The sequence below is a fragment of the Theobroma umbraticum genome, unplaced genomic scaffold (assembly GCF_002168275.2).
Source record: "Theobroma umbraticum cultivar Fairchild unplaced genomic scaffold, ASM216827v3 scaffold_130.0, whole genome shotgun sequence".
NCBI classification, from domain to species: domain Eukaryota; kingdom Viridiplantae; phylum Streptophyta; class Magnoliopsida; order Malvales; family Malvaceae; genus Theobroma; species Theobroma umbraticum.
The window spans coordinates 343,276-368,009 of record NW_018397264.1 but is presented as its reverse complement, the minus strand read 5'-3'; the positions used below and the strand labels follow the sequence as shown (position 1 = coordinate 368,009).

The 24,734-nt window shown below is 35.4% G+C and overlaps 5 protein-coding genes across 10 annotated transcripts; 3 read left to right on the top strand and 2 right to left on the bottom strand.

The window, feature by feature from the left end:
* Window positions 1–89: 89 nt before the first annotated feature.
* Window positions 90–3,738, bottom strand: LOC110421719 (uncharacterized). Its single transcript, XM_021435378.2, has 7 exons — window positions 3,006–3,738; window positions 2,477–2,557; window positions 2,174–2,248; window positions 1,538–1,582; window positions 1,361–1,450; window positions 1,156–1,257; window positions 90–482 (listed from the first exon to the last, which is right to left on the bottom strand). The coding sequence occupies exons 1-7, from the start codon at window positions 3,471–3,473 to the stop codon at window positions 300–302; spliced, it is 1,044 nt and encodes a 347-aa protein (XP_021291053.1). The 5' UTR covers window positions 3,474–3,738; the 3' UTR covers window positions 90–299.
* A 1,990-nt stretch (window positions 3,739–5,728) lies between these two features.
* On the top strand, window positions 5,729–9,980 carry LOC110422228 (serine/threonine-protein kinase AtPK2/AtPK19-like). Its single transcript, XM_021436058.2, has 7 exons — window positions 5,729–5,866; window positions 6,720–7,671; window positions 7,836–7,918; window positions 8,006–8,126; window positions 8,221–8,394; window positions 9,099–9,206; window positions 9,583–9,980. The coding sequence occupies exons 2-7, from the start codon at window positions 6,991–6,993 to the stop codon at window positions 9,880–9,882; spliced, it is 1,467 nt and encodes a 488-aa protein (XP_021291733.1). The 5' UTR covers window positions 5,729–5,866; window positions 6,720–6,990; the 3' UTR covers window positions 9,883–9,980.
* Window positions 9,981–10,814: 834 nt separating this feature from the next.
* Window positions 10,815–14,701, top strand: STN8 (Protein kinase superfamily protein). Of its 5 annotated transcripts, XR_002445642.2 has the most exons (6): window positions 10,815–11,574; window positions 11,657–11,830; window positions 12,106–12,510; window positions 12,639–13,002; window positions 13,670–13,815; window positions 14,257–14,295. XR_002445642.2 is itself a non-coding variant. In XM_021434929.1 (5 exons), the coding sequence occupies exons 1-4, from the start codon at window positions 11,002–11,004 to the stop codon at window positions 12,981–12,983; spliced, it is 1,497 nt and encodes a 498-aa protein (XP_021290604.1). In that variant the 5' UTR covers window positions 10,815–11,001; the 3' UTR covers window positions 12,984–13,002; window positions 14,577–14,701. The 5 variants fall into 5 exon arrangements, 4 of the variants coding, with proteins under 4 accessions (XP_021290604.1, XP_021290606.1, XP_021290605.1 ...); XM_021434929.1 differs by lacking the exons at window positions 13,670–13,815; window positions 14,257–14,295 and adding an exon at window positions 14,577–14,701; XM_021434931.1 differs by lacking the exons at window positions 13,670–13,815; window positions 14,257–14,295 and adding an exon at window positions 14,577–14,690 and having other exon boundaries at window positions 12,639–12,983.
* On the bottom strand, window positions 14,202–16,987 carry MAN6 (Glycosyl hydrolase superfamily protein). Of its 2 annotated transcripts, none has more exons than XM_021434932.2 (6): window positions 16,595–16,987; window positions 16,192–16,471; window positions 15,852–16,046; window positions 15,554–15,676; window positions 15,245–15,456; window positions 14,202–15,003 (listed from the first exon to the last, which is right to left on the bottom strand). In XM_021434932.2, the coding sequence occupies exons 1-6, from the start codon at window positions 16,798–16,800 to the stop codon at window positions 14,571–14,573; spliced, it is 1,449 nt and encodes a 482-aa protein (XP_021290607.1). In that variant the 5' UTR covers window positions 16,801–16,987; the 3' UTR covers window positions 14,202–14,570. The 2 variants fall into 2 exon arrangements, with proteins under 2 accessions (XP_021290607.1, XP_021290608.1); XM_021434933.2 differs by having other exon boundaries at window positions 14,268–15,003; window positions 16,601–16,983.
* Window positions 16,988–20,338: 3,351 nt separating this feature from the next.
* FER (Malectin/receptor-like protein kinase family protein) lies at window positions 20,339–23,779 on the top strand. The gene has a single exon (XM_021434921.2). It carries the CDS (start codon window positions 20,811–20,813, stop codon window positions 23,490–23,492), a length of 2,682 nt encoding a protein of 893 aa, XP_021290596.1. The 5' UTR covers window positions 20,339–20,810; the 3' UTR covers window positions 23,493–23,779.
* The last annotated feature ends 955 nt before the right edge of the window (window positions 23,780–24,734 follow it).

The window sequence follows — 24,734 nt, the reverse complement described above, 5'->3', positions numbered from 1 at the left end:
ATGCAAAATGACTCCAAGAATCCAATACAGATGATCATAACAATCTTTGCTTCATCTGCAGTAGGCTTGAGAAAGTTGAGGGGAGAACATGATAATAAACACCAAAGGGTGGCTTCAAATTTCAATTAGCCAGTAACTTCCATTCACATAATTTACACCTTGATCATGTAAAATTTGAAGAAAGAAAAATAAAGAGGGATGAGGGGATTTATGCTGTACGGATTACTACCAATTTCTTTCATATAACTGCATACAAAAGAAAGGGAGAAAATGATCAAGCATGGAGACCTAAAACCAATTCACAAGTAGTCCATTGGAAGTTCCCAATCATCATCTGCTTCCCTCTTCTTTGAACGCGACTTCTGCCCACTGAAACCTCTCCGAGTTCTCCAACCATCACCAAGATTAATAGGCCTTTCATCATCATCATATTCTGTGTGCTCATTTAAGGAAATACCAGCACTCTGAGCATCCCAGAAACCCTGGCATAAGCAAGTCAAGAATTTAACTACTGGTAGATTTTATATTATAGATAAAAAGAAACATATTAGCAAGCACGTCTGGCAGCAAGTGTTTTCAATTCTGTAAGCAGATATCAGCTTCTATAACCATATGAGATAACTTTAGCCAACTTAGGGTGTTAGACCAAGACTGAGTCGTGGCATTCCAAATGATCCCTAGAACTGAGAAGTAGTTATTACTAAAGATCTGAAAAGAATTAGGAAGCAATCCATAGATCATAAGATGTCCACTTATTGGTATAACGATAAACATAGTAATCATACAACATGTTGATATGCTACTATGTATGCATGCCCAGATTCAGTCAGCCAAAGACTACAGAAAAGCGGCAGTAGAATAGTTGTATGCTTGTGAACCAGACACAGGAAAAGTTGCTTGTTTGCCTCAATACAAGCTTCTTCGTTATGATTGCAGGGACTAGATTAAGCTTTACCAAGTGCATGTACAGAAATCTTCTGCATAAAGGTGGTATTGCTGAGTTAAACTGGGCCAAATAAGCATGCATATCTACATGAGTGCCAGTACATACATTTGAAATGACGAGCTACTTTCAAACTTCACCACTGGGTCCAAATCAGAAAAATTAGCAAACAAGTACTATTTAATAGAAACACTCAGTGACAAGTAAGATACCTTTGTCAGCCTCTGTATGCGTGAGGCTGCGGCTTCGTGAACAACTACTGTGTCAGCTATAACTTCCAGCACATCCTCAATAAGCAAAGCATAAGTGCTCACCTGGAATCATAATCTGGTTATGAAGGTAAATACTACTGGCAATCTGCATTCTTCTATTACTTGATATTAATTATATTAAACGAGAAAGGAGCAGTCAGACTACCAAACTCGATGGAATGATGGATATCCCAAAAGAATCCAGCTCAAGAGATACAACAGCCCCTGAATTAATGTTGAAACTATAGCCCCGCACCTAGAATCATACAAGATATATGAGATGATTATTGTAAATCAAACTGAAATGAGAAGAGATTTTCTACTGCATAAAATATGTACTCACCTTCCCAATATTTTGATGTCCTGGTGTTACAACTCTGTATCCTACCTAACCAACATCAGAAATGAGGCTCTCAAAAATAAAATCTAAGATAGAAAATAATGAAAAAACAAGGGGAAATTTCAATATCCCATGAGATTTAAGTATATAAGCTTCACTTGTAAATTAAAAAACAATGGTAAAAATAATAATCATCACTTAAAATCATTTTGTGCATACTTTCAAAGTTAGTAAAATAGAAAACTAGTTGACTCCAAGGCATGGAAAGATTTCAAGTTTTCTGCATAATTTCCATAGATGACAGAACCATGACATTGTTCAACAGTCAATGGTTGCATTTTATAAGAGCTGGCTCTAAATTGCAAGTCAAGTCTCTTCATTCTAAAACAACTAAAAGTCACCAGCTGAAACAATACTACTCCACTTCAAATGAACAACTAGTCCTCATCTGTGCATCATACCAATCATGAGACAATTCATACCACCAAACACATAGCAGAAAATTTGCATTGAAAAACTCTATTCTATACAAGAAACCGTAATTAATAATGTGGGCAGAATTATCAACGAATTATAGATCACAAATGATGAGATTTACATCCAAACAGTGGAGTATGACAGGTAAGAAACAACACCTACCAGAGTCTCAAGTCTAATCATTTTAAAATCATTCTCCATCACACTCTCATCTCCAACAAGCACAACATCACCAACCTGTGAAAGAAAAAAAAACATTACATACTATATGAAAAAGATAACAGCTGTGAAGAAAATTACAGGCAAGGAACATAATTGTAAATAGTGGCTGAAGCAAAGCATAATCCTTTATCTACAGACACACACTCTGTTGTGGTTAAAGGCAAATTTGTAGACACATGAACCAGAGACTGAAATGTAATTAGCAGCATTTAAATGCAAATACAAAAACATACTATCTGTTACCTTTTCAACATCTTGCAGAAGAAACCTTTCTGATTCCCCAGCAAGCAAGCTTGGCCTCACCTCCACAACCAACACCAGCCACTGAAAAAATTAACAACACAATGTTTGTTAACAACTTGAGCAAATAACGAGGTTCCATTTGGCTGTGACTTTTGCTACTTACTTTTTCATATTATATTTAATTTAAAAATAAACAAATTAATGCAAAACATGTTCAAGCATAATTGTTCCATACAGTAACAAAATCAAACGTTTTGGTATTCAAAAAGCAAAATTTTTAACTTTTAATTCGGTAATAATATAAGCACTTGCTTTTCTATTGAAGAAAAGCTTTAGCTTTTTACTTCCAGAATCAAAATGTGAATACTAAAAGTAATAACCAAACTCAGGCGTAAAGATACTCGTAGAAATAATATATTTCATAGATAAAGATAGAATGAATACCAAAATTGCAAATTCAGCTGCAAATTGGCAATAATACAACAATAACAATAAAATAATAATGGGATTTGAAGAAGAAAGTACTGACTGAAGTGGTATCCACCCATAATTGAGACACGAAGCCTAAGCTCTCAGCAGATTGGATACTTATGACTTGCTTTGCCACCAGATTTGACCTCTTCATCACTCGCCTCCTCCTGCTTTCCATTTTAACCAATTCATCCGCGCTTTTTCCACTCCCCTTCTCGCCCTTCAATTCGTCGGCACTAATTCTCTCCAAGCTAGCATCGCTGCGACGTCGTCGGAGCTCCAATTCGTTGTCCCCTTTGTCTTCAAACTCCAACTCGCCATATCCCCCTCCCTCCGATTCTGAGCCAGACCTTGAAGATGGAGTGGCTTTCATACTGCATTCAATAAGCTGTAATCTGCCATTACTTCTGATAATTGGGAAATGGGCACCTGGAATCTGTAAGTTATTGATCGTGGTATTTCCAAGTCTGATGATGGAAACGGAAAAGGGCAGGGGGCTGGGGCACCAGGGGACGCAGTTGCACATTCTAATTCCTCAAAGCTTTTGTCGTCAGAGGCAGAGCTATGCGGATTTCAATTTATGGCTATGGGCCACGGCCACTTGGACGCCGCTGCTGCTCAGCCGTTTATCAGTGGCTACCAGTACCAAGAGTTTCCTCCAAATTTTTGCATGAAAAGCACAACAAAAGAAGTGATCTTGAACATAACAAATGAAAAACACAAGGATACGGCCCCTGGCGACTAGCCTCCTCGGAATGGGAATGTAATCGATAGGAACGAACTGCTAGGCAATTGGTCACCACATAACAGTGCAATATTCGATATATATGAAAAAAGATATGGTTAAAATTTGGAGAAAATTATGTTGCAATTTACATGATAAACTTACATATAACTTTTTAAATTTTAAACTTTAGTTTTTAAAATAATAAATCATAATATAAAAAAATATAATATTTGAATATTAATTATTTAAATTTTGAAATATGTGAAAGATATCAAATTTTTTTTTTAGAAATGTCCAAAACTATTAAAAATAATTATTTTGTAATAATACCTAGAATTATTTTTAAAATAATAAAAAGTATTTTCTAAAGAAATTTTTTTAATTTTTTTGTTATTGAACTTCTTCGGTTAATGATTTTTTACTTTTATTTCTTAAAAAATAAATAACAAATGCTTTTAATAATATCAATAATAGTAGGATATTTATCTTTTACAATCAATTTCCTCTTAACTGGCAATAATTATGTATGCAAATAATGAAAAATAAAACAAATATAATAAGTATATATGAATGGGAGTGCTAAGGATAAATTAAGGAGATAAAAATAAAGTATAATATTTAAAGAGATCAAATATTTTCTTGATAATATTTTATACCAGACATGAAAATATAATATCATCCAATTAAAATCTTAGGTAAATGACTTACATTTCCAATTCCAAATTCCGGTGTTTTGATTATTTGTATTTTTAATATTTTAAAATGTTAATAGTATAAAGTTAAATCTTCAACTTTCAATTGATAAAATGTCATAGCCAATATGATAAGGTTCAATCTATGCAATTATTGTTATAAATGTGATAAGATATGGTAATAATTCAATTTGTAATTATAAAAAGATATATATAAATATTTGCAAATAAGACCAAGTTTTACAACCACAAAGGTTGTCTTTATTCACGTTACAATTACGATGTTAAAAAAGCAAAATAAAACTGTTGTCACCAAAATATAGTTAAAAAAGACATTACAATAAAAAAGATGTAGTTGCAAATACGACACAGTTTTGTACCGACATGTTATTTAGAAATAAATTAATTATGTAATTTAAAAATAATAAAATTTCGTAATGGTAAAATTCATTATCACATAAAATATTCAAAAATATTAATTAGACAAACAATTAAAAATAATCATAGTAAATATATCAAATTTTTTTAACGATTTTAAATGTATACTCCGTCTGCTTACTAAGGTGATCTTTATAGTCTTGTGAAGAAATTTAAGGAGGGCAGAGATTCGAAGTATCTTAAAAAGGGGGTAACACAAAATTTTTTTTAATTAGGGTATAGTAAATCTAATGTGAACTCTTAAACTGTTGACGGCTCAAATCTATAATAATTTTTCAACGGATACTTAGCTTACCACTTGATTAAATAGTCTAATGCATCTCTTACTAGTTACAAACAAAACTTTAATTGAAAATTCCTATTCATCTGTTGATGACCACTTTATTGTTTTAACTATGAATGGATGGTATTATCCATTTATATAATTATATTCCCGACAGAATCACGAATAAGTTATACTTATTGTAAATAGTAGGATTCATGAAGTCGTTGAGGCCACTTTAGTATTGCTTTCATTTCATCGCTCCAAAAGCAAAATAAATATATATTTATATGAAAATAAAAAAATAAATAGAAGAAGACGGATGCTGCTCTTTAACTTATATCATGTGGCGTAGCGGCCCCTTCAAAACGAAACAGAGAAAAGAAAGCGAAACACGTAAATGGCAATTCCAGTAATTTGATGAAATAGTTTGGGGTAAATGTAATGCTGGTTGCCAACTCAAAATATGTGCCGGCCTTGCCAATCCAAGCCTGAATTAAAAGCCAGCATATTCCAAGTTGAGTCCAAGTGGAACTTCTTTTTCGTTTTTATTTTAAATTTAATAATAATAATAATAAAATAAAGCGACCAAATCGATCAACCAGTATAAATAAGCCACGTGTACTTTTACTGCATCCAAATCCAAAATTAATGGGGGAACAGCGGAATGGAATAGAATATGCGGAGAGACGGGCTGTTATGCTAGTATATAAGTGGCGACGCGTCGCGCGGTTTCAAGCATTAGTTCCGTTGAAGAAAATCCTTGGCCCTTGCTTCTTCCCGGCACGCACCCTTCCCAGGTAATTCTTTTCACGTAAACCTTATCGCCTTCCTCTCTCTTTTCGCGTTCTATTTTTCTTTGTTATTCTCTTTAGATGGTTATGGGAAAGAAAATAAGAAAGATTATGATCGATAGCGTCCTTATTGTTAGATGAGCTTGCACTTTGGATTTGAATTTGATGGCTTTATATCAGTACGGTTTTGTTTCTCTGTTACAACTAACGAAACGTCATTCTTGTTCGTCAATATTTATGAAGTAATTTTCTGCATGCGTTTCTGCTTCTTTATGAAGTTTCAGTTCATTTATATATCTTAGATTCTCTTTCAATCAAATGAAAAAAGCCAAGAGCTTGAATCCGTTTACCCTCCATGTATGATCAATTTAGTTATATGGTAAATAAGTAGATTTGAAAATCCTTGTAAATTTCAAGAGAATTAGACGACTTTGTTTTCAACTAAGATTGGAAACATTTGTCTTCCAATTTTCAGACTTTAGTAGTTTTGCTAATTTTATTGGTCGTATTTCGAGTAAAAGGATAGCATATAAAATTGTAAAAAAAAAAAAAAAACCAGCTTGTTATGTGGTTGGCGATTGTAAGTCTGTATTTTAAAGTCTTTTGCTTGCTAAGTTTCATTTTTAGAATCTGCTTGGTCTCAGTAGTTTTCTCTTAAAAGTCTTGATTTTCTGCTTTAGCCATCATTTATCAGTAATGGAGGGACCTCTTTGTTTGTCCTTTTCATTCCAAGATCAATTTTTTGTTTCTTTTTTCCCCAATTTTTATAATTGAATCAATTTCTTGATTATCAGGAAAAAAGATCATTTGGTTTTTCTGTTTCTAATTTTAGGATTTTGTTGTGAACTTTGAGTGGCAGATTTGACTGCACGATCTTCATGAATTCAAGAACCACTGGAGCTTCCACTGTTTCCTGCAAATCGGGAAACAAGAACGACTTCTTCTGGATCTTGTTCTGCTTGCTTCCAAAGTTTCTTGGAACTCCTATCACATACGTCAACTTTGTCTTGATCAAGGCCATTGATAGAAGTCCTGTAGTAGTGCACCCTTAGGAGACTTTTTGGAAGTGTTGAGCCATAGTCATCACTCGTTACTTTGTTGGCAAATTTGCCTCTTAATACTTTGATAACATGGTTTCCTCACAGTTAACTGGTTTGACCAAGGCAGGAACCTGTAAACCCTTTGATGCTCAGTTTCTGTTTCCTGTAAACCCCCTGGAAGCTGTTGTGCCTGATCAGATTGAGTTAGATTTTGCTGATGTGTTCGGCCCCCTGCCAGTTCAGGCCTCAATAGAAGTCAGTTGTGGTGAACTAGACAATACTGTTTCTGCTGCAGTTGAGACTGCGCTTTTTTATGATGAACCAGCTATTGTTTACAGCCGATCACATTCTTTGCGTGGCCCCTCTTCTTGTGTTGGTCAATGCTTGAACCTAAGCAAACTCACTTTAAGTGAGACAGGGGTTTCTGTGGATACAGTAGGGTGTGTTAAGGCAGAAACTATCAGTGAAGTTGAGGAGCAATCCCTTGGAGATGGTGATGATAAGAAGTTTGTTGAAGATGTTAATGGAGATCACATAAAGGTCCGCAGCATAGACATTGAGGATTTTGAGATTTTGAAGGTTGTTGGGCAGGGTGCGTTTGGAAAAGTATATCAGGTAAGGAAAAAGGGCACACCAGAAATTTATGCAATGAAGGTCATGCGGAAGGACAAGATAATGGAGAAGAATCATGCAGAGTACATGAAAGCTGAGAGGGATATTTTAACAAAAGTTGATCATCCTTTCATTGTCCAGCTCAAATACTCATTCCAAGTAATTTCTCTTCCTTGAATCTAATCTTCAGAATATATTTTTTTATGCTTGTAACTGATGTTTGAGGAATTAGATATTTATCTTGCCTTATAGCTAATGAATTTTATATAAAATATTCATTGGCAAATTTTGGAGCATTAAGCTTCCATTTTCTTGATTTGCAGACCAAATATAGGTTGTACCTTGTTCTGGATTTCATTAATGGGGGGCACCTTTTCTTTCAGCTTTACCACCATGGTCTTTTCAGGTATCACTGTTATCATTGGATTTTATTATAGTAATTTGGCCAACACAAGGTCGACTGGTTTATTAATGGTTTTGATTTGTTTTTCAGAGAGGACCTGGCTCGTGTCTACACTGCAGAGATTGTTTCTGCGGTTTCGCACCTTCATGCAAATGGCATAATGCACAGGGATCTTAAACCTGAAAATATTCTTTTGGATGCTGATGGCCACGTATTCACTTTCTCCTCTTTATCTATATATCATTATTTGTGTCTGCTGTAACAGGAACAAATTAAAAATAACCGTTTTACCATGTTTTGTGCAGGTAATGCTGACTGATTTTGGCTTGTCTAAGCAATTTGACGAAAATACAAGATCAAACTCGTTTTGTGGAACGCTGGAATACATGTCACCGGAAATAATTACTGGGAAGGGCCATGATAAGGCTGCAGACTGGTGGAGTGTTGGGATTTTATTATATGAAATGCTTACAGGAAAGGTAGGCGTTTCCTTTTTTAGCTGCTTTCTTCTTTCTGCATTTAATGTTGCTATGTTGGGTGTTCAATTGCTTACTTTCATTTGTTATTTAGCTATTTATTATTTGCTCTTTGGATGAGTTTTGGTTCTACATGCAAATATTGGTAGACTGGCTTTTTGTTGGATCCTTAATGTCGACATCAAGAGACAAATTTATTTAGTCATGGTGAATTCCATCAGAAACTGGTAGTATAGACATACATTTTGTTTACTTAATGTCTGTGTTAGACGATGAAATATTCAATATGAGTCTGCACAACCTCAGTGCCTATATTAGGAATTAGTTGAATATTTAGATTGTATAGATAAGCATATCAAGTGTAGACAATGACATAGGAATACAGAAAGAGAGGAAGCACTGGCTCAGATAAAGGTGGTCTAAGGAGAGTGATCGATTTGGTTCACAACTGAAGTATATTTTATATTTGAAAGGTGGTAACCATGCTTTGCTCAAGATAGAGCACCATAACTTTGTAACATCTATGTATGACCTCGTAGGCCTTTTATATGGGATTGCAAGTCTCTCAAAGAACTTATCTCAGCAACATCAAAACCATGGTTTTTTTTTTTGCTATTTCAACATTAGATACACTTTTGGGAGGTTTTTTGCGTTATGGCAGTTTGTGGGAATTAAACATTCATTTTTGGTGCTTTTTGTTCCTGCAGCCTCCTTTTATTGGTGGAAACAGGGAAAAAGTACAGCAGAAGATTGTTAAGGAGAGGATCAAGCTGCCCAGCTTCCTTACTGGTGAAGCACATTCTCTGTTGAAAGGGGTAAATATTCAAAAGCCTTAATTTATGTTTCTCATTTCCTGTCTCAAGTCTTGAGTGTCGACACATTATTTGCATCTTTCTGGTTGATTTCATGATGGTAAGTCAGGATGTTGGGATCTCCTTCCATTATCAATTTACATAATGGAATGAATGTTCATACGCCAGTCTAGAACTATGTCTTTTCTGTTTATGATTCACCTGATAGCCCATGCACGAAACAAAACTGTATGGGCGATCTTCCCAACACTTTTTGTGGGGTTATGAGTGGGAGGTGGGAGCAAGGAGATTCATTATTATCATTAGTTGAGGAGTTGATTATTGGGTTTTATATAGTTGTGATTCAAAAATTCTGATAATTGGTTTTCTGCTGTTTTAGCTGCTACATAAAGATGCCGGCAAGCGCCTTGGAAGTGGACCAACTGGAAGCGAGGAAATTAAGCAACACAAGTGGTTCCAGCCAATCAACTGGAAGAAACTAGAGGCCAGGGAAATCCAACCCTGTTTTCGTCCTGAAGTTGCTGGGAAGCATTGCATCGCCAACTTCGACGAGCGATGGACTGGCTTGTCATTGTCGTTTTCCCCAGCTTCTAGCCCAAAAACCAATGTAAACCCTTTCACCGATTTCACTTACATAAGGCCTGTAACCCCTTGTCTTCAGAGTAGTTCCTTGCGTTAGTACTGTTACGTGTTTGAAAGAAAGATCTTGGGAGGCGAACCGTGGTACATTTGCAGTATGTTCTGTGCTCAGATTATAGATGTCTGGTTTTACTTCAAGTCTGTCCTTCACGGGCATGTTAGCCCAACTCCTACGTTACTTTATAGTTATATGAAATTATAATTGAATCTTAAAAGATTGTGAACTTTACCACTTTCAAATCATATTATTTCTATCTGTTTCCCAAAATTTTTATAAATTAATATTATCGAAATCATAAAAATTTATTAATGAATCAAAATATTATTTAATTGATAAATTAATAATTTATTAATTTATATATTAATTAATAAAAATTAATTTATTAAGATCTTTTTTATATATTAATAAATTAATATTTTTATTGTATATTGTGATTATATGAATATTACTTAGTTATAGAATCACAAATTATCATTATTCATAACTAATAAATTATTGAAAAAGAAAATGATAAAAAAGATAAAATTGAAGAAAAGTTAAAAATGATGTTAAGGAGACATCAATGACTCATATTTTACAAAGAATAGTTAGAAATGAGTTCTAAAGAGGTGTCAATTTTAAGAGAAAACAAGTAATATTGAAATCATATTTTTTGAATTTTTTTTATTTGAATGATATATATAATTTTTATATATGTAATTATTAATTTATATATCAAATGAAATTTATGTGTTTTTTTTAAATATATTGTCTTATAAATTTAATAAATTATTAATTTATCATATTAATCTCAAATTGTAATCAGTTAAAAATATAATTTAATTAAAATTATTATTTTATCAAATATTAATTTATAAAAATTATATTGTATGTAATACAAATGAAAGGGGAAGCATAAACTAAACTGCTTACCTGTTAGGCCATCTTTGTCTTTTTATATGATCAAAGCCCTGACGCCCATAAAGCTACCACTTTTTGCTGACTAGGAAGCCAAATCAGGCAGTTTTGTAGCCACATATATCCTGCTCAATGGATAAATCTATGAGAGACACGTGGACAAAAGGCAGCCTCCGGCCCTTCTGCTGACGCTTCAATTTCAATTTGTGAAAAAACAGACAGAGCTAACAATGTAAGAGTTCACCCTATTGGAAAACCAGTATGGCTTCCCTGCTCTGTCCAACTTCGGCAACAGTCCAGCAGAATCCTAAGATTCTTTGCTTCTCTCCTCTGAAGTCCATTTCCCAAGTTAATCTTTTTTCTTTCACAAACCGACTCAAAAGTAACCCAGGAAGGTGCAATGCATTCTTTGGCAGCATCTCAGATGATTTGTTGGGGCAGTCCTTGTCTCAATTCCCTGTCATTAAATCCGGGTTTGTTCGGTTTGAAACGGTTACTGGGGAATTAACAGACTTGCAGAAGTGGGGTTTCATTGTTTTGGCAGGGCTTACATGGATTTACTTGACTGCAAGGCCAGGTGTTCTTATAGGTGCCATTGATGCATACCTTCTTGCTCCTCTGCAACTAGGGTTGGACTACTTGACTGGTAGGAGGAGCCTGAAGAGGACTGATTTTTTGGTTGGGGATAAGCTGGGAGAAGGGTCTTTTGGTATTGTTTATTCTGGTGTGATTGTTCCAAAGAATGTTTCTGTTGAAGAAAGAGTGCCAAAAAGAGGAGGAAGAACAGCGCTGGACATGGATGGTAGGTTTAAGGAGAAGGTCATTCTCAAAAAGGTAACCAGCTGATCTTTTAGAGTGCTTTAGTCGAATATATCAATTTTTTTTTATTTTAAATTTTGTTATTGGGAAGCTGCAGATTAAAGTTGGTGTCCAAGGGGCTGAAGAATGTGGAGATTTTGAGGAATGGTTTAACTACAGGCTTTCAAGAGCAGCTCCAGAGACATGTGCTGAGTTCCTTGGAAGTTTTGTTGCTGATAAAACAAGTTCACAATTCATAAAGGGTGGGAAGTGGCTTGTTTGGAAATTTGAGGTACAACAGTCAGCTGTAAATATGCAAAATCCATTTAATCTCCTGTTTTGAAGCCATATTCTGCTTCCTTAGATTACATTATGGTGCGCATGGTTTTAAAACTAATATATCATTTAAAGCAAAAATTGAATATGACTAATAATCATGGAGGATATATGCTGTTAAGCTCTACGGCCTATATATGTCCTGGTTCATTCATGTTGAAATTTGTAGCATACGTAGATTAAATCAACTCTGTCTTCATGTATTTAATTGTAGAGATGTCCATGTGACAGGGAGACCGCACTCTTGCTGATTACATGAAAGATCGAAGATTCCCTTTAAACTTAGAGTCTGTCATGTTTGGACGTGTACTGCAAGGAGTAGAATCTGTTAAACGAAATGCATTAATCATCAAGCAAATAATGCGCCAGATCATTACTTCACTTAAGAAGATTCACGACACAGGTATTGTTCACCGTGATGTAAAGCCAGCCAACCTAGTGGTGACAAAACGCGGAAAGATTAAACTCATTGATTTTGGGGCAGCAACAGACCTTCGCATTGGCAAGAACTTTGTACCCAACCTTGGGCTGCTTGATCCTGACTACTGCCCGCCTGAGCTATATGTTCTACCAGAGGAAACACCAAGTCCTCCTCCAGAGCCAATTGCTGCTTTTCTTTCTCCAATTTTGTGGCAGGTACAAGGTTCTTTCGTCTGTTGTTTCATGTGTAGTACTGAATGTATCAAAATTCTACTGCTTCTTAGGGGCTGCATATGTGTGTAGTCTTTCAAAGTGACAAGTGGAGTTTGTATTCATCCTTGCAGCTGAACAGTCCTGATCTATTTGATATGTATTCTGCTGGCATTGTACTCTTGCAAATGGCAATACCTTCCCTGAGGTCAACAGCATACTTAAAGAACTTTAATTTGGAACTGAAAGCAGTCCAATATGACTTGAACAAATGGAGGGAGAGAACCCGGTTAAGGCCTGACTTAACAATTTTGGATCTTGACTCTGGTAGAGGTTGGGACCTAGCCACAAAGCTCATTTCAGAGAGAGGATACCTAAGAAGGGGGCGTTTATCTGCTGCTGCTGCCCTCAGGCATCCTTATTTTTTGTTAGGTGGTGACCAGGCAGCTGCCGTTCTTTCAAAATTCAGCTTTAACTAGGTAATCTGCTGCTGGCGGGGTGAGTAAATCTTTGCCTTTCTGATATCTATAATTGTTAAAATTCTTTTGGTCCTTGCCTGCTCTTTGCACCAGTTGCTGAATATAACTTGAATGTCAATGGCTGCAAAATGTACTCACACATTCGACTTACCCTGGCAGCAATTACAGTTCCATTATTGATATATAATTTGACAGCTGATTAGAATCACAAAGTCATACATTTCCACTTTCAAAGCTGAAGATTTTTTTTTTCTCATTTGGATTTGAAATAGCTTGCTCCAGTGTTCGCAAGTTTTCTCTGTCAATCAATGCCAAAACATGGCTTTGAATGACCATGACTTATTTTGAAGGTGTGCAAATCATCACCTAACAAAACCAATTGTCTTCAAACATCAATATATCATTCAGGGGATTCTTACACAAAGCAATGCAATGTTTCATAAAACAGTTTTGGCATCAGTAGGGGATTTCATTTGGAACACAGAGAAAAGCATGTTTCAAGTAATCACAACTGTAGCAACCAAACACAAGATTGCAATTCCTTGCCCACCACTTACAATTAACAATTTTAGGGTTCTGATATAGCAACTGCTGAGAGTGGGTGGTCACCTCCAGTCTAACAATATCCAATTCAGAACCTCAAGAAGGCTACCCACATTGGCAAATGATTTCAAATATATGTGCAGAATAAATGTGTTGCCACCATGCAAACCAGTGAGAAGAATAATGTCATAAAACTTCTTCGTCCAACTCTTCCTGTGAGCAATCGAGCGAAGTGCAAAAATCAGAGACATTGCCTTTCAAGCTTAAGAAGACAGCTTCCACGATAATGGTATGCTCAACCAGGACTTACCGTAGTGATTGGGGAATAGCAACATGATAAATTGGGCATAAAGTAGTAATAGTTTTGGGAAATGATTATCAACGGAGAGCCTCATAATCTATTTGAGTGAAAACTTATGCTTGAAAGTGAATTACATTTCTTGTTATTTGCAACTAAATTTCCTAAAGGGCTACCACTTAAGAATACTGACAGCAAAAGAACTTTGCAATTAACAATCTAACTGGAATGAGGAAGAGGACCGGAATCAAAAAGACTTGGGTTTCTGCTCTACTTGCTCTGAATCCAACAAAATTACCACGAATGCATGGCATTATCTGGGGAAAGAAAGAATCATTGATCTACGACTCTGAAGGCCAAAAGAATTACCTGTGTGTAAAACTTACAGATCCGACCTTTGAAGTATGGAATTTGCATTGATTAATCTGACAGGTAGAGTGATAAGGATAAACAGGGAGAAGATGCAGAGTACATAATAGGGATGTTGTAATTTAACAGCAGGTATGGTATCCAAATTCTGATCCACATGGATTACATGTGATAAGACAAAGAAATGCTTATAATGGTTGATAGAAAGTATTGCTGGAACAAGTAATTTGATTGGATGATAAGCATGCTGTGGAGACCATATCATTCTCTACAAAGTTCTTATTTGTTCCCCTTTTCTCTTTCATTTCTCATTTTACATGTATAATAGCTGTTTGTTTCATGCTTGTCCTAGAAGGATCCTTCATCCATAAACGGTTTTACAGATCATCATGGTAGAGGAATGTCTCCAGAGCATTTTTCTTCTTGCAACCCCAACGGCATTTCCAAGAACACATGGAGTTGAAGATTGCTAGTCTTGTCGAATGAAGGGATATTATGTTCGATGTAGAAGGAGACTTTGCAAGGACAATTGCATAGCCATCATCCATGTAGTCTGTCCCATCAGGGAACAGCTGCCACAAGAGGCTGCCAGCCCCACTCCCACCTTTCTTTGTCGAGTTCAAGAGTGTCTTGTACACTGTGCTAATAAGAGTGTCTCGGAATGATGAGTTGTAGCCAGGGTCTTTCGTGGATACACCAAACTCAGAAAAGATAACAGGCATTCCTAGATATTTCTCAGCATCTTCTATGTGGGCTACCATCCATGATTTTGTGAATTGGAGATGAGCATCAGAAATAGTTTGTGAAATCCTTCACAAATTAGTTAAATCATCTATTAGGAAGTTTCCATACATGTAATACGAAGAAGAGTAGACAAATGAGCATAAGCACAAAAGCATATTATGATGAAGAGGCAGGCACACGTATGCTGGAGCTTAATATGTCTTTAATGTTAGCATGACTGAATACTGATGAACTGCATAATGCCTGTATCATATTATAGGAAGCATAAAATGTTTACAATAGTTCCAACAGGAATGACGGCTTTTACCAGGAATCTGCATAAATGTGAACAGAAGCAAAATCAACGCCAAGAGCCTGATGGTTTCTTATAAAGTCAGTTCCCACTTGAGTTGCATATGAATTTGGGTTGAACTGAGCCCTTGCAGGTGCCGAGGGACCATAAAATCCTTCTAGTCCAATTTCAACCAAGTGCTTTGCGTCAAGGCTCTTCACATACACTGCCATTTCTGCTATCCATGACTAGAAGATAATGACAATAGTAGAATTTAGTGGCTTCAGATTGTGATAGTAATTGACATAATTTTATTTGTCACTAGTTTTTAGGAAAAAACCAAACCTGCAATGTATCCCCAGAGGGATCTGAGGTGCATCGAGGTTCGTTCATCAATTCCCAAGCAAAAATTGTAGGGTCATCCTTGTAAGTTATGTTTGTGAGTGTATTGACTCTATTTAGCACAGCCTACATTGCCAAAAAAATCAACAGACATAAACAGAAATGTAACTAAGGTAGGAGTTTGTAAAATGCTGAACACAATGTTTATTCAATGAATTCCACTTTGTCAAACTATTGAGAATGGAGTTGATCAGCAAATTCAACAAACCAAAACTGTAACATACGGTAGAAAAGAACTGACCTTAACATGGGCCTTGTAGTAACTTCTAAGAGTTTGATGAGAGAAAAATTCATCATCAGAGGTCAAGTTGAGGCCGGCAGCCTTCCCCCACTTAACATATTGTGCCTTGCCACCATATGCATCCCAGTTATTAACCAAAGACAATATGAGCCTGATCTTGTACTTCTTTGCTTCGCTCACTACAAAATCCAAGGCCTGCAATAATTTGGATATGAAATTACATTATCTGATGAATGCCAATTTAAATATGCCACTAGTTCAAAACCAAAATTTTGTACGTCCAAAACTTAATAAAAATTTCAACACCAAATAATATCAACATTGAGAGTGAGATTAGTACCTTGAATACTTCCTCATCATAAACTGATGGAGACTTCTGAAGAGCTCGCCATTGGCCATCATTAAAAGCCCAAGTCCTGCAAACAGTTAGTCCTACTGAAGATGCTTGTTGGAATAGTTCAGAGACTTTTCCTCTTGTAGATTGATCCGCTGCGAATACCATCAGCCAGTAGGTATTAAATCCATTGACATAGAAAGGTTGACCATTAACAACAAACTGGTTCCCGTTCCTCTCCACCATTAGCCAGTCATCATCTCCCACGTCTTCCACATCATATCTCCTGAACGATACACAGTAAATCGTGAATACATTATAATGTGTAACTGTTGAAACTTGAAGCAGAATTAAACTTGAACATTAGAAAATTCTAATGAAAGGGCATGCTCCTCTGATTGGTTAGTACCCTTGCCTTGTGTTAAAATATGGTGAATGATGCAGGGCTTCCTCCACCATGGTTTCAGTCAGCTCATTGTCCTCAGTAAAACCAAAGACAGTGGTCCCTGAATTTTCAAAGAAAATCAGGAAAATGGCCAAGGCCAATGTAAGAATGAAGCATCTCTTGCACGTATCCATTGCTCTGAAAACTGACTCAAAAGCTGCATTTTGCATCTTCCGAGGATAGCATACTTATACATGTCTAGGTTGCAACCATGTCTATCCACATGTAACAATCTTTAATAATTCTTAGTTGGATGTCTGAAATTGCGATACAAGAAGAGTATGGAAGAGGGGATGATCTTTCTAGCTTTGGCGTTAAGAAAAAATTCTTGCTTTGGTCAGCCATTCAGCCATTGCCTTCCCTTTCGAAAACAGATATGGGATACGATGATAGGCTGATGGGGTAGACAGACACTGTAAACTGAATTCGAAGAGAAGGGAAGGCTAGCTTCAGTAACATTTGATAGAGCTGGAAAGAAGTCACTCCCAAGTTAAGCTTCTGAAGTGGGTCCAGATTCAAGAGTCCAACAAGTAGTAGTTAGGATGTGAATATCATTGCATTTCTTGGGATACAATCGAACTATCGAGTCCAATGAAACTTGCACTCAGAATATAAAGCAAGCATGAAAGAAAGAAAGATTTGGGCACTCACTCACTCAGTCCCTGCATATATGAAAAAAACCTGTTGAAAAATTGAATCTTCAGCTTTTGCTGAAGTGTGTGAAACTCGATAGAGGAGAGAAATAATTTCAACCAAGTTAAGAAAGAAGAACAAACAAATCGGCAGCCTTTGATTGCAGCAACAGGGCAGTGTGTGACGTCGTTTTCAGCTTTCACTCATTGCAGGTAAGCAAAACTGGAACGAATCCTTTCATTTTCATTTACAAAGCTTTGATGTGTGATCGGTTTAGGTAATGTGTTTGGCCGATAAAACTAAAAGAAAAAGTTTCAGAAAATAAAAAATAAAAATCTGGACAGGAATTTTGATAATATTATTATTTCTAATAGTTTTTCAGAATAGATAAAACGGGGGAGGGAGGAAGAGAAAGGGTCAGGGACAGAGTGGGGAAGGAGTAAGGACCCGGCGAGAACAAGGGCTAGAGGAACAGCATGCCAGATGAAGCACCAAAGGCCCAAGGGAGAGTGAGGGAGAGAATGCCGACCCGACATTCAGAAAGGACCGTCATGGGCCAGACTTGGGCCTTATAGTTGGACTAGTCCTGCGTCCTCCGCGAGGGAAGAAGAAAAGAGAACAAAGAAAAAAACGAGAGGAAAAAAATAAAGAGGAGAATGGAGGAAAAGCAAATAAAAAATTAAAAAAATTGAAATATAAATAGAACGAATTAAAAATTTTAAGTAAAAAAAAAAAGAAAACACAACAATTATGATATAGATTATATTGTTATACAAAGATAAAAACATAAGAAAAAGAAATTTAGTATGAAGATAAAAAGTGACGTATAGATGTAGCATTACAAAAGTGATGTGAAGATAAAATTCAAAGTAAAAAACTACTATTTATGATAAAAACAATTAGAAAAATAGTGAACAAAATTCAAGAAAAGTGAGGAATATTTAGATAACCAATTTAATTAATTAATTATGTATAACATAGAAAAAGTAAGTGGAAGGAAGAAAAGAAACAGAATGAGGAACGATAGAGAGAACAATAGAATTTAAATTAAATAAAAAATCAATTTAATTATGCAGTAACATGAGTAATAAATTTAAATAAAATACATATTAATAAAATTAGCTTTAAAGTATATTAAAAAACCATGAAATAAATAGGATAAATAAAAAATAAAAATTTAGGGAGACAAAGAAAAATATAAAAAACAAAATTATTAAAGTATAATTGCATAAAATTTATAGAATTTTTTTAAAACAACAAAAATTATTGCTATTGATAGACTACATAAAGAGAGAGATGGAATACTCTTAGGAAATTCTAATTTTATGGTTTGAGTTTATTCAAATTTAGGTCTTTGAATTTTTGTAAATAAGATTGAATTGGATTCGATTTTAAACTACCTTGAATAAATTTCCAAATTCCATTTCATTTTGTCACCTCGTCTCAAGGAAATCTTTTCCTTTTTCATCCTTGTTTGGTGATTAGGAAAATAGTTTTTAAAATTCTATTTTATCATTTTTCAATGTTTGGGTGAAAGATAATATGCATAATATTTAAAAAAAACCTTTAAATTTTTATTAAAAATTTCAAATAAATCTTTATACTTTTATTGCATTCAATTAAATTTTTATATATTTATTTTGAGTCAAATAAACTCTTATATTTTTATTTTAAGCTACATAAGTCCTTACACTTTAATTCGAGTCAAATAATTTTTATAATTAATGATTAATTTAGTCAAAATATTATTTATCATTTCATACCTCACGGAGTTAAAGTGATATGTGAAAATATCATAATTGATAATGATATGACATGCTGATATATATAATAATAATTATATTTCTTATAAATTAACACAATATATATATTATATATATTAAAAGATATTACAAGTTAATTAATAATAGTAGTTTCATAAATTAATTTAATTAATTATATAATTTTTTTTTAATTTCATGAAATTAAAAAAATTACTTTTCAAAACTCTTTTAATCTCAGAAGTTTTTTTTAAGTATATATATTATAAGATTATATAAACAATAGTATATATATTATAATTAATAAGTTTATAAGTTACAATTTTTGAAATGCTAACACAAAATAGAAAGTAAATATATTTATATTAAAAGTATATATATAATAGTAATTATATTCTTTTATAATATGATATAATATTCATATTTTTTTTTGAAAGATAATATTCATATTATTTAAACATAATTAACAATCTAATAAATTTTTAATTTAAATATATTAATGTCATCATACTAATAATTAGAGTAATTACGCTTTTCATATATTTGTCAATTTTTAACAAAAAGAATTACTTGTAAAGTTGGTAAAAATTATAAGATTTTAATTTAATTATTAAAATAATAATAAAATATTTATAAATAATAATCGAGTTCGGATAACGGGTACTTAATGAGTGATATCCTAACTCTATATGAGTAATGAAATTACTACTAAAATCCGTCTCAAACCTGATTATAAAGTATCCAAATTTTATACAATCGAGTAAAGTATCCACAAGTATGAGTACCCAATACTATCTCTATATAAAATAATAAATAGCATTTAGATTAATGAAAATTAATCAATTATTAGTCATAAGATATAAAATAAAAATATAAAAATTTAATTGAATATAATAAAAAATAAAAATTTATTTAAATATTTTAAAATAGTTTAGAGATTTATTTGAGTATTATATTAAAATAATAATGTTATAAATAAGAAAAAGATTTTTGATGTGGGACCCACGCCTCCCATATGCAATATACCAAGAGGGACCCCAAAAACTAAAGTCCCCAACTCAACATTCATTAATAAAACCACTTTCTGGTTCTATTTTCGAAACTGGAAAGCAAAAACAACGCGTTTACGCGTCCCCGGATCTGCTCCCTCCCTGTGATCGCCTTCCTTCCTCTGTCTGTCCATCATGATCTGTCATCCGATCATCAAAACCTCTTCTAGTAATATTTTAACACATATAGGGGTGTTTTTGTCATTTTAACATATAACAGTGTCGGGAAGGAAAAAAATACTACTACTTGCTACTAATTCAACGTCAATGCAACTAACAAACTTAAAAATAATTAACCTTCGAATTCAGACACTAAATCTAAACTAAAAACCACAACTTCCTGAAAGGGTGGTTCAGTTTCCTGGTCCCTTAACCGGCTCTCTTTCTTCACTTTCTCTCGCCCAAAACAAACAACGCCCTCGTATCTCTCTGTCGCCGTCTTCTCCGATTTGACTCCGTGAGTTCTCTAGTCTCTTCTCTTGAGCTTCCTCAAGGTAAATGGCTTGAAAGTCTCTTCTTTTACACATCTTTCATACGCAACCTTCTGTCTTTCTTGCATGCTTTTAGATATTTATCTTTTTGAGGTCGCTAGCTTGCCCTTTGGATCTGAAATCTTTATGCTCTTTTAGCTAAGGAATTCTGGGTTCCTTTTATATTTTCAATTTTTTTTTCTAAAATTAAGTCTTCTCTGTCCCGGATCTCGCATTGCGAACTCCATTTGATTTGTTATTTGACTCCATGAGGAACTCAGCTGGTCACTCCTTTCCCATGTCTGTTATCATATTCGCCTCCTTGTTATTTCAACTCGTCTTAGCTGCTGATTATGTGCCAACTGAGAAAATTCTCCTAAATTGTGGTGAGAAATCTGAGCTGACCGATGACGATAACCGGAAATGGACACCGGATGTTGGTTCCAAGTTTCTGGTGGGAGGTGGGACTAATTCTGTCCCTTCCCAAGCTGCGACGCAAGATCCCGCGGTTCCTGAAGTTCCTTATTTGAGTGCCCGGGTTTTTCTTTCTAGCTTCACCTATAGTTTCCCGGTAGTAGCTGGTCGGAAGTTTGTTAGGTTGTATTTCTATGCTAATTCGTATGATGGCCAGAATGCAACCAATGCTTTGTTTTCAGTCACTTGTGGTTCCTATACTCTTCTTAAGAATTTCAGCGCTGCTCAAACGAGTGAAGCTTTGAATTACGCCTTTATTATCAAGGAGTATTCCATCAATGTGGATGGCGACCATTTGAATTTGACATTTAGTCCCTCTTCAACTCCTTCAAATGCTTATGCGTTTGTCAATGGGATTGAGGTTTTGTCAATGCCTGATATTTACAGCAATACTGATGGAATAACGATTGTGGGTCAAAATAATCAATTCACCATTGATAACAGCACGGCACTTGAGAATGTTTACCGGTTGAATGTGGGTGGAAATGATATCTCGCCTTCTGGTGATACAGGTCTGTTTAGGTCTTGGTATGATGATCAGCCATACCTTTTTGGGGCAGCATATGGAGTTTCAGGAGCTGCTGATCCAAATGTCACGCTTGATTATGGAACTACGCCCACTTATATTACACCAAAAAATGTGTACACTACTGCTAGATCTATGGGGCCGAGTGCTGAAATAAACGTTAATTACAATTTAACCTGGATGTTCAGTATTGACTCTGGATTCTCTTACTTGGTTAGACTCCATTTCTGTGAGTTTACGGAAAACATCACTAAGATTAATCAGAGAGTGTTTGATGTCTTCCTCAACAATCAGACTGCCGACCCTGGTGTTGATGTGATTGCCCTGGCAGGTGAACAAGTTGATGCTCCTGTGCATAGGGATTATGTGGTCCTTGTTCCCCCTGGAGGGAGTCCACAGCAGGATCTCTGGCTTGCATTGCATCCATCCACAAGTCAAAAGCCCCAGTATTATGATGCAATCTTAAATGGCGTGGAGATATTCAAGATAAGTGATCCAAAAAGCAACCTTGCAGGCCTGAATCCCACCCCTGGTCCAAAACAAGGTGTAGTCGACCCATCATTGGCTTTGCCATCTCCTCAAGGCCATTCTGAGAACCGGAAGGCAATTGTTGCTGGGGTAGTCAGTGGTGGAGTGGTTCTAGCTCTCATAGTTGGTTTCTGTGTTGTTGCTGCTTCACGTCGCCGTAGGCATGGAAAGGATACGAGCACAAGTGATGGTCCATCAGGATGGCTTCCTCTTTCTTTATATGGAAATTCACACTCTGCAGGTTCAGCAAAAACAAATACCACAGGGAGCTATGCATCCTCCCTTCCATCAAACCTTTGCCGCCACTTCTCATTTGCTGAGATCAAGTCTGCCACGAATAACTTTGATGAGGCTTTACTTCTTGGGGTGGGAGGTTTTGGCAAAGTTTACAAGGGAGAAATTGATGGTGGGACAACTAAAGTTGCAATCAAGCGTGGCAACCCACTATCTGAGCAAGGTGTGCATGAGTTCCAGACTGAGATTGAAATGCTTTCCAAACTCCGACACCGCCACCTTGTTTCATTGATTGGTTACTGTGAAGAGAACTGTGAAATGATCTTAGTTTATGATTATATGGCTTATGGAACATTGCGTGAACATCTGTACAAAACCCAAAAGCCTCCTCTGCCATGGAAGCAAAGGCTTGAAATATGCATTGGAGCTGCTCGCGGTTTACACTATCTCCACACTGGTGCCAAACACACAATTATTCACCGGGATGTCAAGACAACAAACATTCTTCTGGATGAGAAGTGGGTGGCAAAAGTTTCTGATTTTGGATTGTCAAAAACTGGCCCCACATTGGATCATACTCATGTGAGCACTGTAGTGAAGGGTAGCTTTGGCTATTTAGACCCTGAGTATTTCAGACGGCAGCAGCTAACTGATAAGTCGGATGTCTATTCTTTTGGGGTCGTCCTCTTTGAGATCCTTTGTGCTCGTCCAGCATTGAACCCTACACTTCCGAAGGAGCAAGTGAGCCTTGCAGAGTGGGCTGCACATTGTCACAAGAAAGGCATCCTTGATCAGATTATGGACCCTTATCTGAGAGGGAAGATAGCACCAGAATGCTTCAAAAAGTTTGCTGAGACTGCGATGAAGTGCGTTGCTGATCAGGGAATTGATAGACCATCTATGGGTGATGTTCTGTGGAACCTAGAGTTTGCTCTGCAGCTACAGGAGAGCGCAGAAGAGAGTGGCCAAGGAATTGGTGGAATGGACATTGAGGAGGGGGCCTATGATGTAACCTGTAAAGGCAAGAAAGACCCTAATGCATCCCTTGGTTTTGATGGTAATGTGACAGATTCCAGGAGCAGCGGTATGAGTATGAGCATTGGTGGTCGCAGCCTAGCTAGTGAAGACTCTGATGGGTTGACACCTAGTGCTGTTTTCTCACAGATCATGAACCCTAAAGGGCGTTGAGATCAGAAGTACAGAAGTGATCGCATTTGGGAAGAGCTCAGCTCCGACAGAATCCGGTAAGCTGATGCGCTTGCTGTTGTTGCTTGACCCACGGAATGAAAATTTGGCTTTCTTTATTCGTATTCATTTACTTACTGTTAGCATCAATATATATTTTTTTCACCCCTTCACTCGATATGTTTTGATCAAGTCAGTTGTAATTTGTATCTAAAATTTCCTGAAGAGTGTAAAAAATAATGTGTTGCACTGCCATTTGCATTTAACTTATAGTCCTGCTTTGTTGTGTATTTGGCAATGGATGCTGGTTATGACATGCCTATTTCATGATACAAACGCAACCTGCCATTGTTCCCATCCGCCTGATGGTTTAAAACAAAGAGGGAAAGAAAGCCTAAAAGAACAATAATGAAAGCAATGTGGTGTATTCCATGTGCGTGGGGTCCGTGTTAGGTTGCTAGATTGTCCATGACAGTGACAAATTGATTGTTTTTGCCCAAATATTTTAAAATTTGAGAGAATATTTTGGAGCAGCTGGCAGTGGCAGCAAAACGTGGGATAGAAATAGCGTAGAGAGCTGTCTATGACTTTTGTACACGGGGCCAAATGAATTTTTGAATTATAGAGGTTTAATAGGCAAAGTCCTTTTTGGTATCAAAGTTTATATTATCGGATGATGTGGGTAGGATTAGGTGTGAACCCTTTGTTTAAACGATGACGTGGTAGTTGCACGTATTCCTATTAAAAAAAATAAAGAAGGATAATGGATATTTTATAATTGAAATTTTTGTATTTTTCAACTTACTATATTAGAATTACATGATCGAATATAAAAGTTGTGTTTTAACTAGGTCAGAACAAAGTATTAGTTCGATTTATTCAATTTTGGATTTCTCATAATCAAAGTAATCAAATTCATTTTTTAAACTAATCAAAATTGAAGTGAAGTACAATCATAATCGAAAATTGAATTAAGAGAAGGTAGTTTGAATTTTAAAATTTTGATATATTAAAATAAAGCATTCATAATTAATTTTTAAATAAAAAATAAAATTTTGAAAAAAAAAATAAAATCACTCCTGCATTTAAGTTCCATTAGAACAAATTTCTTAATCAAAATCATTTAATCATAATAACTGAATCTTTTAACTGAAAATACAAAAATAACCCAATCTTAATGTTCAAAGTAACCAAGCACCTGAACTAAAGGAAACCAAAAAGTCAAGCTCACTTCAATTCGATTAA

Bases quoted from the DNA above. Each gene is read 5' to 3' on its own strand.
- LOC110421719 (XM_021435378.2), bottom strand. From the start codon at position 3,473: ATGTGCAACTGCGTCCCCTGGTGCCCCAGCCCCCTGCCCTTTTCCGTT. The intron at 2,249-2,476 runs GTAACAGATAGT...TTTCTTTCACAG, and splicing joins TTCTGCAAGATGTTGAAAAG to GTTGGTGATGTTGTGCTTGT. The intron at 1,583-2,173 runs GTAGGTGTTGTT...GATGTTGGTTAG, and splicing joins TGATTAGACTTGAGACTCTG to GTAGGATACAGAGTTGTAAC.
- LOC110422228 (XM_021436058.2), top strand. From the start codon at position 6,991: ATGGTTTCCTCACAGTTAACTGGTTTGACCAAGGCAGGAACCTGTAAA. The intron at 7,919-8,005 runs GTATCACTGTTA...TTTGTTTTTCAG, and splicing joins TACCACCATGGTCTTTTCAG to AGAGGACCTGGCTCGTGTCT. The intron at 8,127-8,220 runs GTATTCACTTTC...TGTTTTGTGCAG, and splicing joins TTTTGGATGCTGATGGCCAC to GTAATGCTGACTGATTTTGG.
- STN8 (XM_021434929.1), top strand. From the start codon at position 11,002: ATGGCTTCCCTGCTCTGTCCAACTTCGGCAACAGTCCAGCAGAATCCT. The intron at 11,575-11,656 runs GTAACCAGCTGA...GGGAAGCTGCAG, and splicing joins AGAAGGTCATTCTCAAAAAG to ATTAAAGTTGGTGTCCAAGG. The intron at 11,831-12,105 runs GTACAACAGTCA...TCCATGTGACAG, and splicing joins GGCTTGTTTGGAAATTTGAG to GGAGACCGCACTCTTGCTGA.
- MAN6 (XM_021434932.2), bottom strand. From the start codon at position 16,800: ATGCAAAATGCAGCTTTTGAGTCAGTTTTCAGAGCAATGGATACGTGC. The intron at 16,472-16,594 runs GTACTAACCAAT...TGTATCGTTCAG, and splicing joins TATTTTAACACAAGGCAAGG to GAGATATGATGTGGAAGACG. The intron at 16,047-16,191 runs GTACTAATCTCA...AAATTATTGCAG, and splicing joins ATGATGAGGAAGTATTCAAG to GCCTTGGATTTTGTAGTGAG.
- FER (XM_021434921.2), top strand. From the start codon at position 20,811: ATGAGGAACTCAGCTGGTCACTCCTTTCCCATGTCTGTTATCATATTC.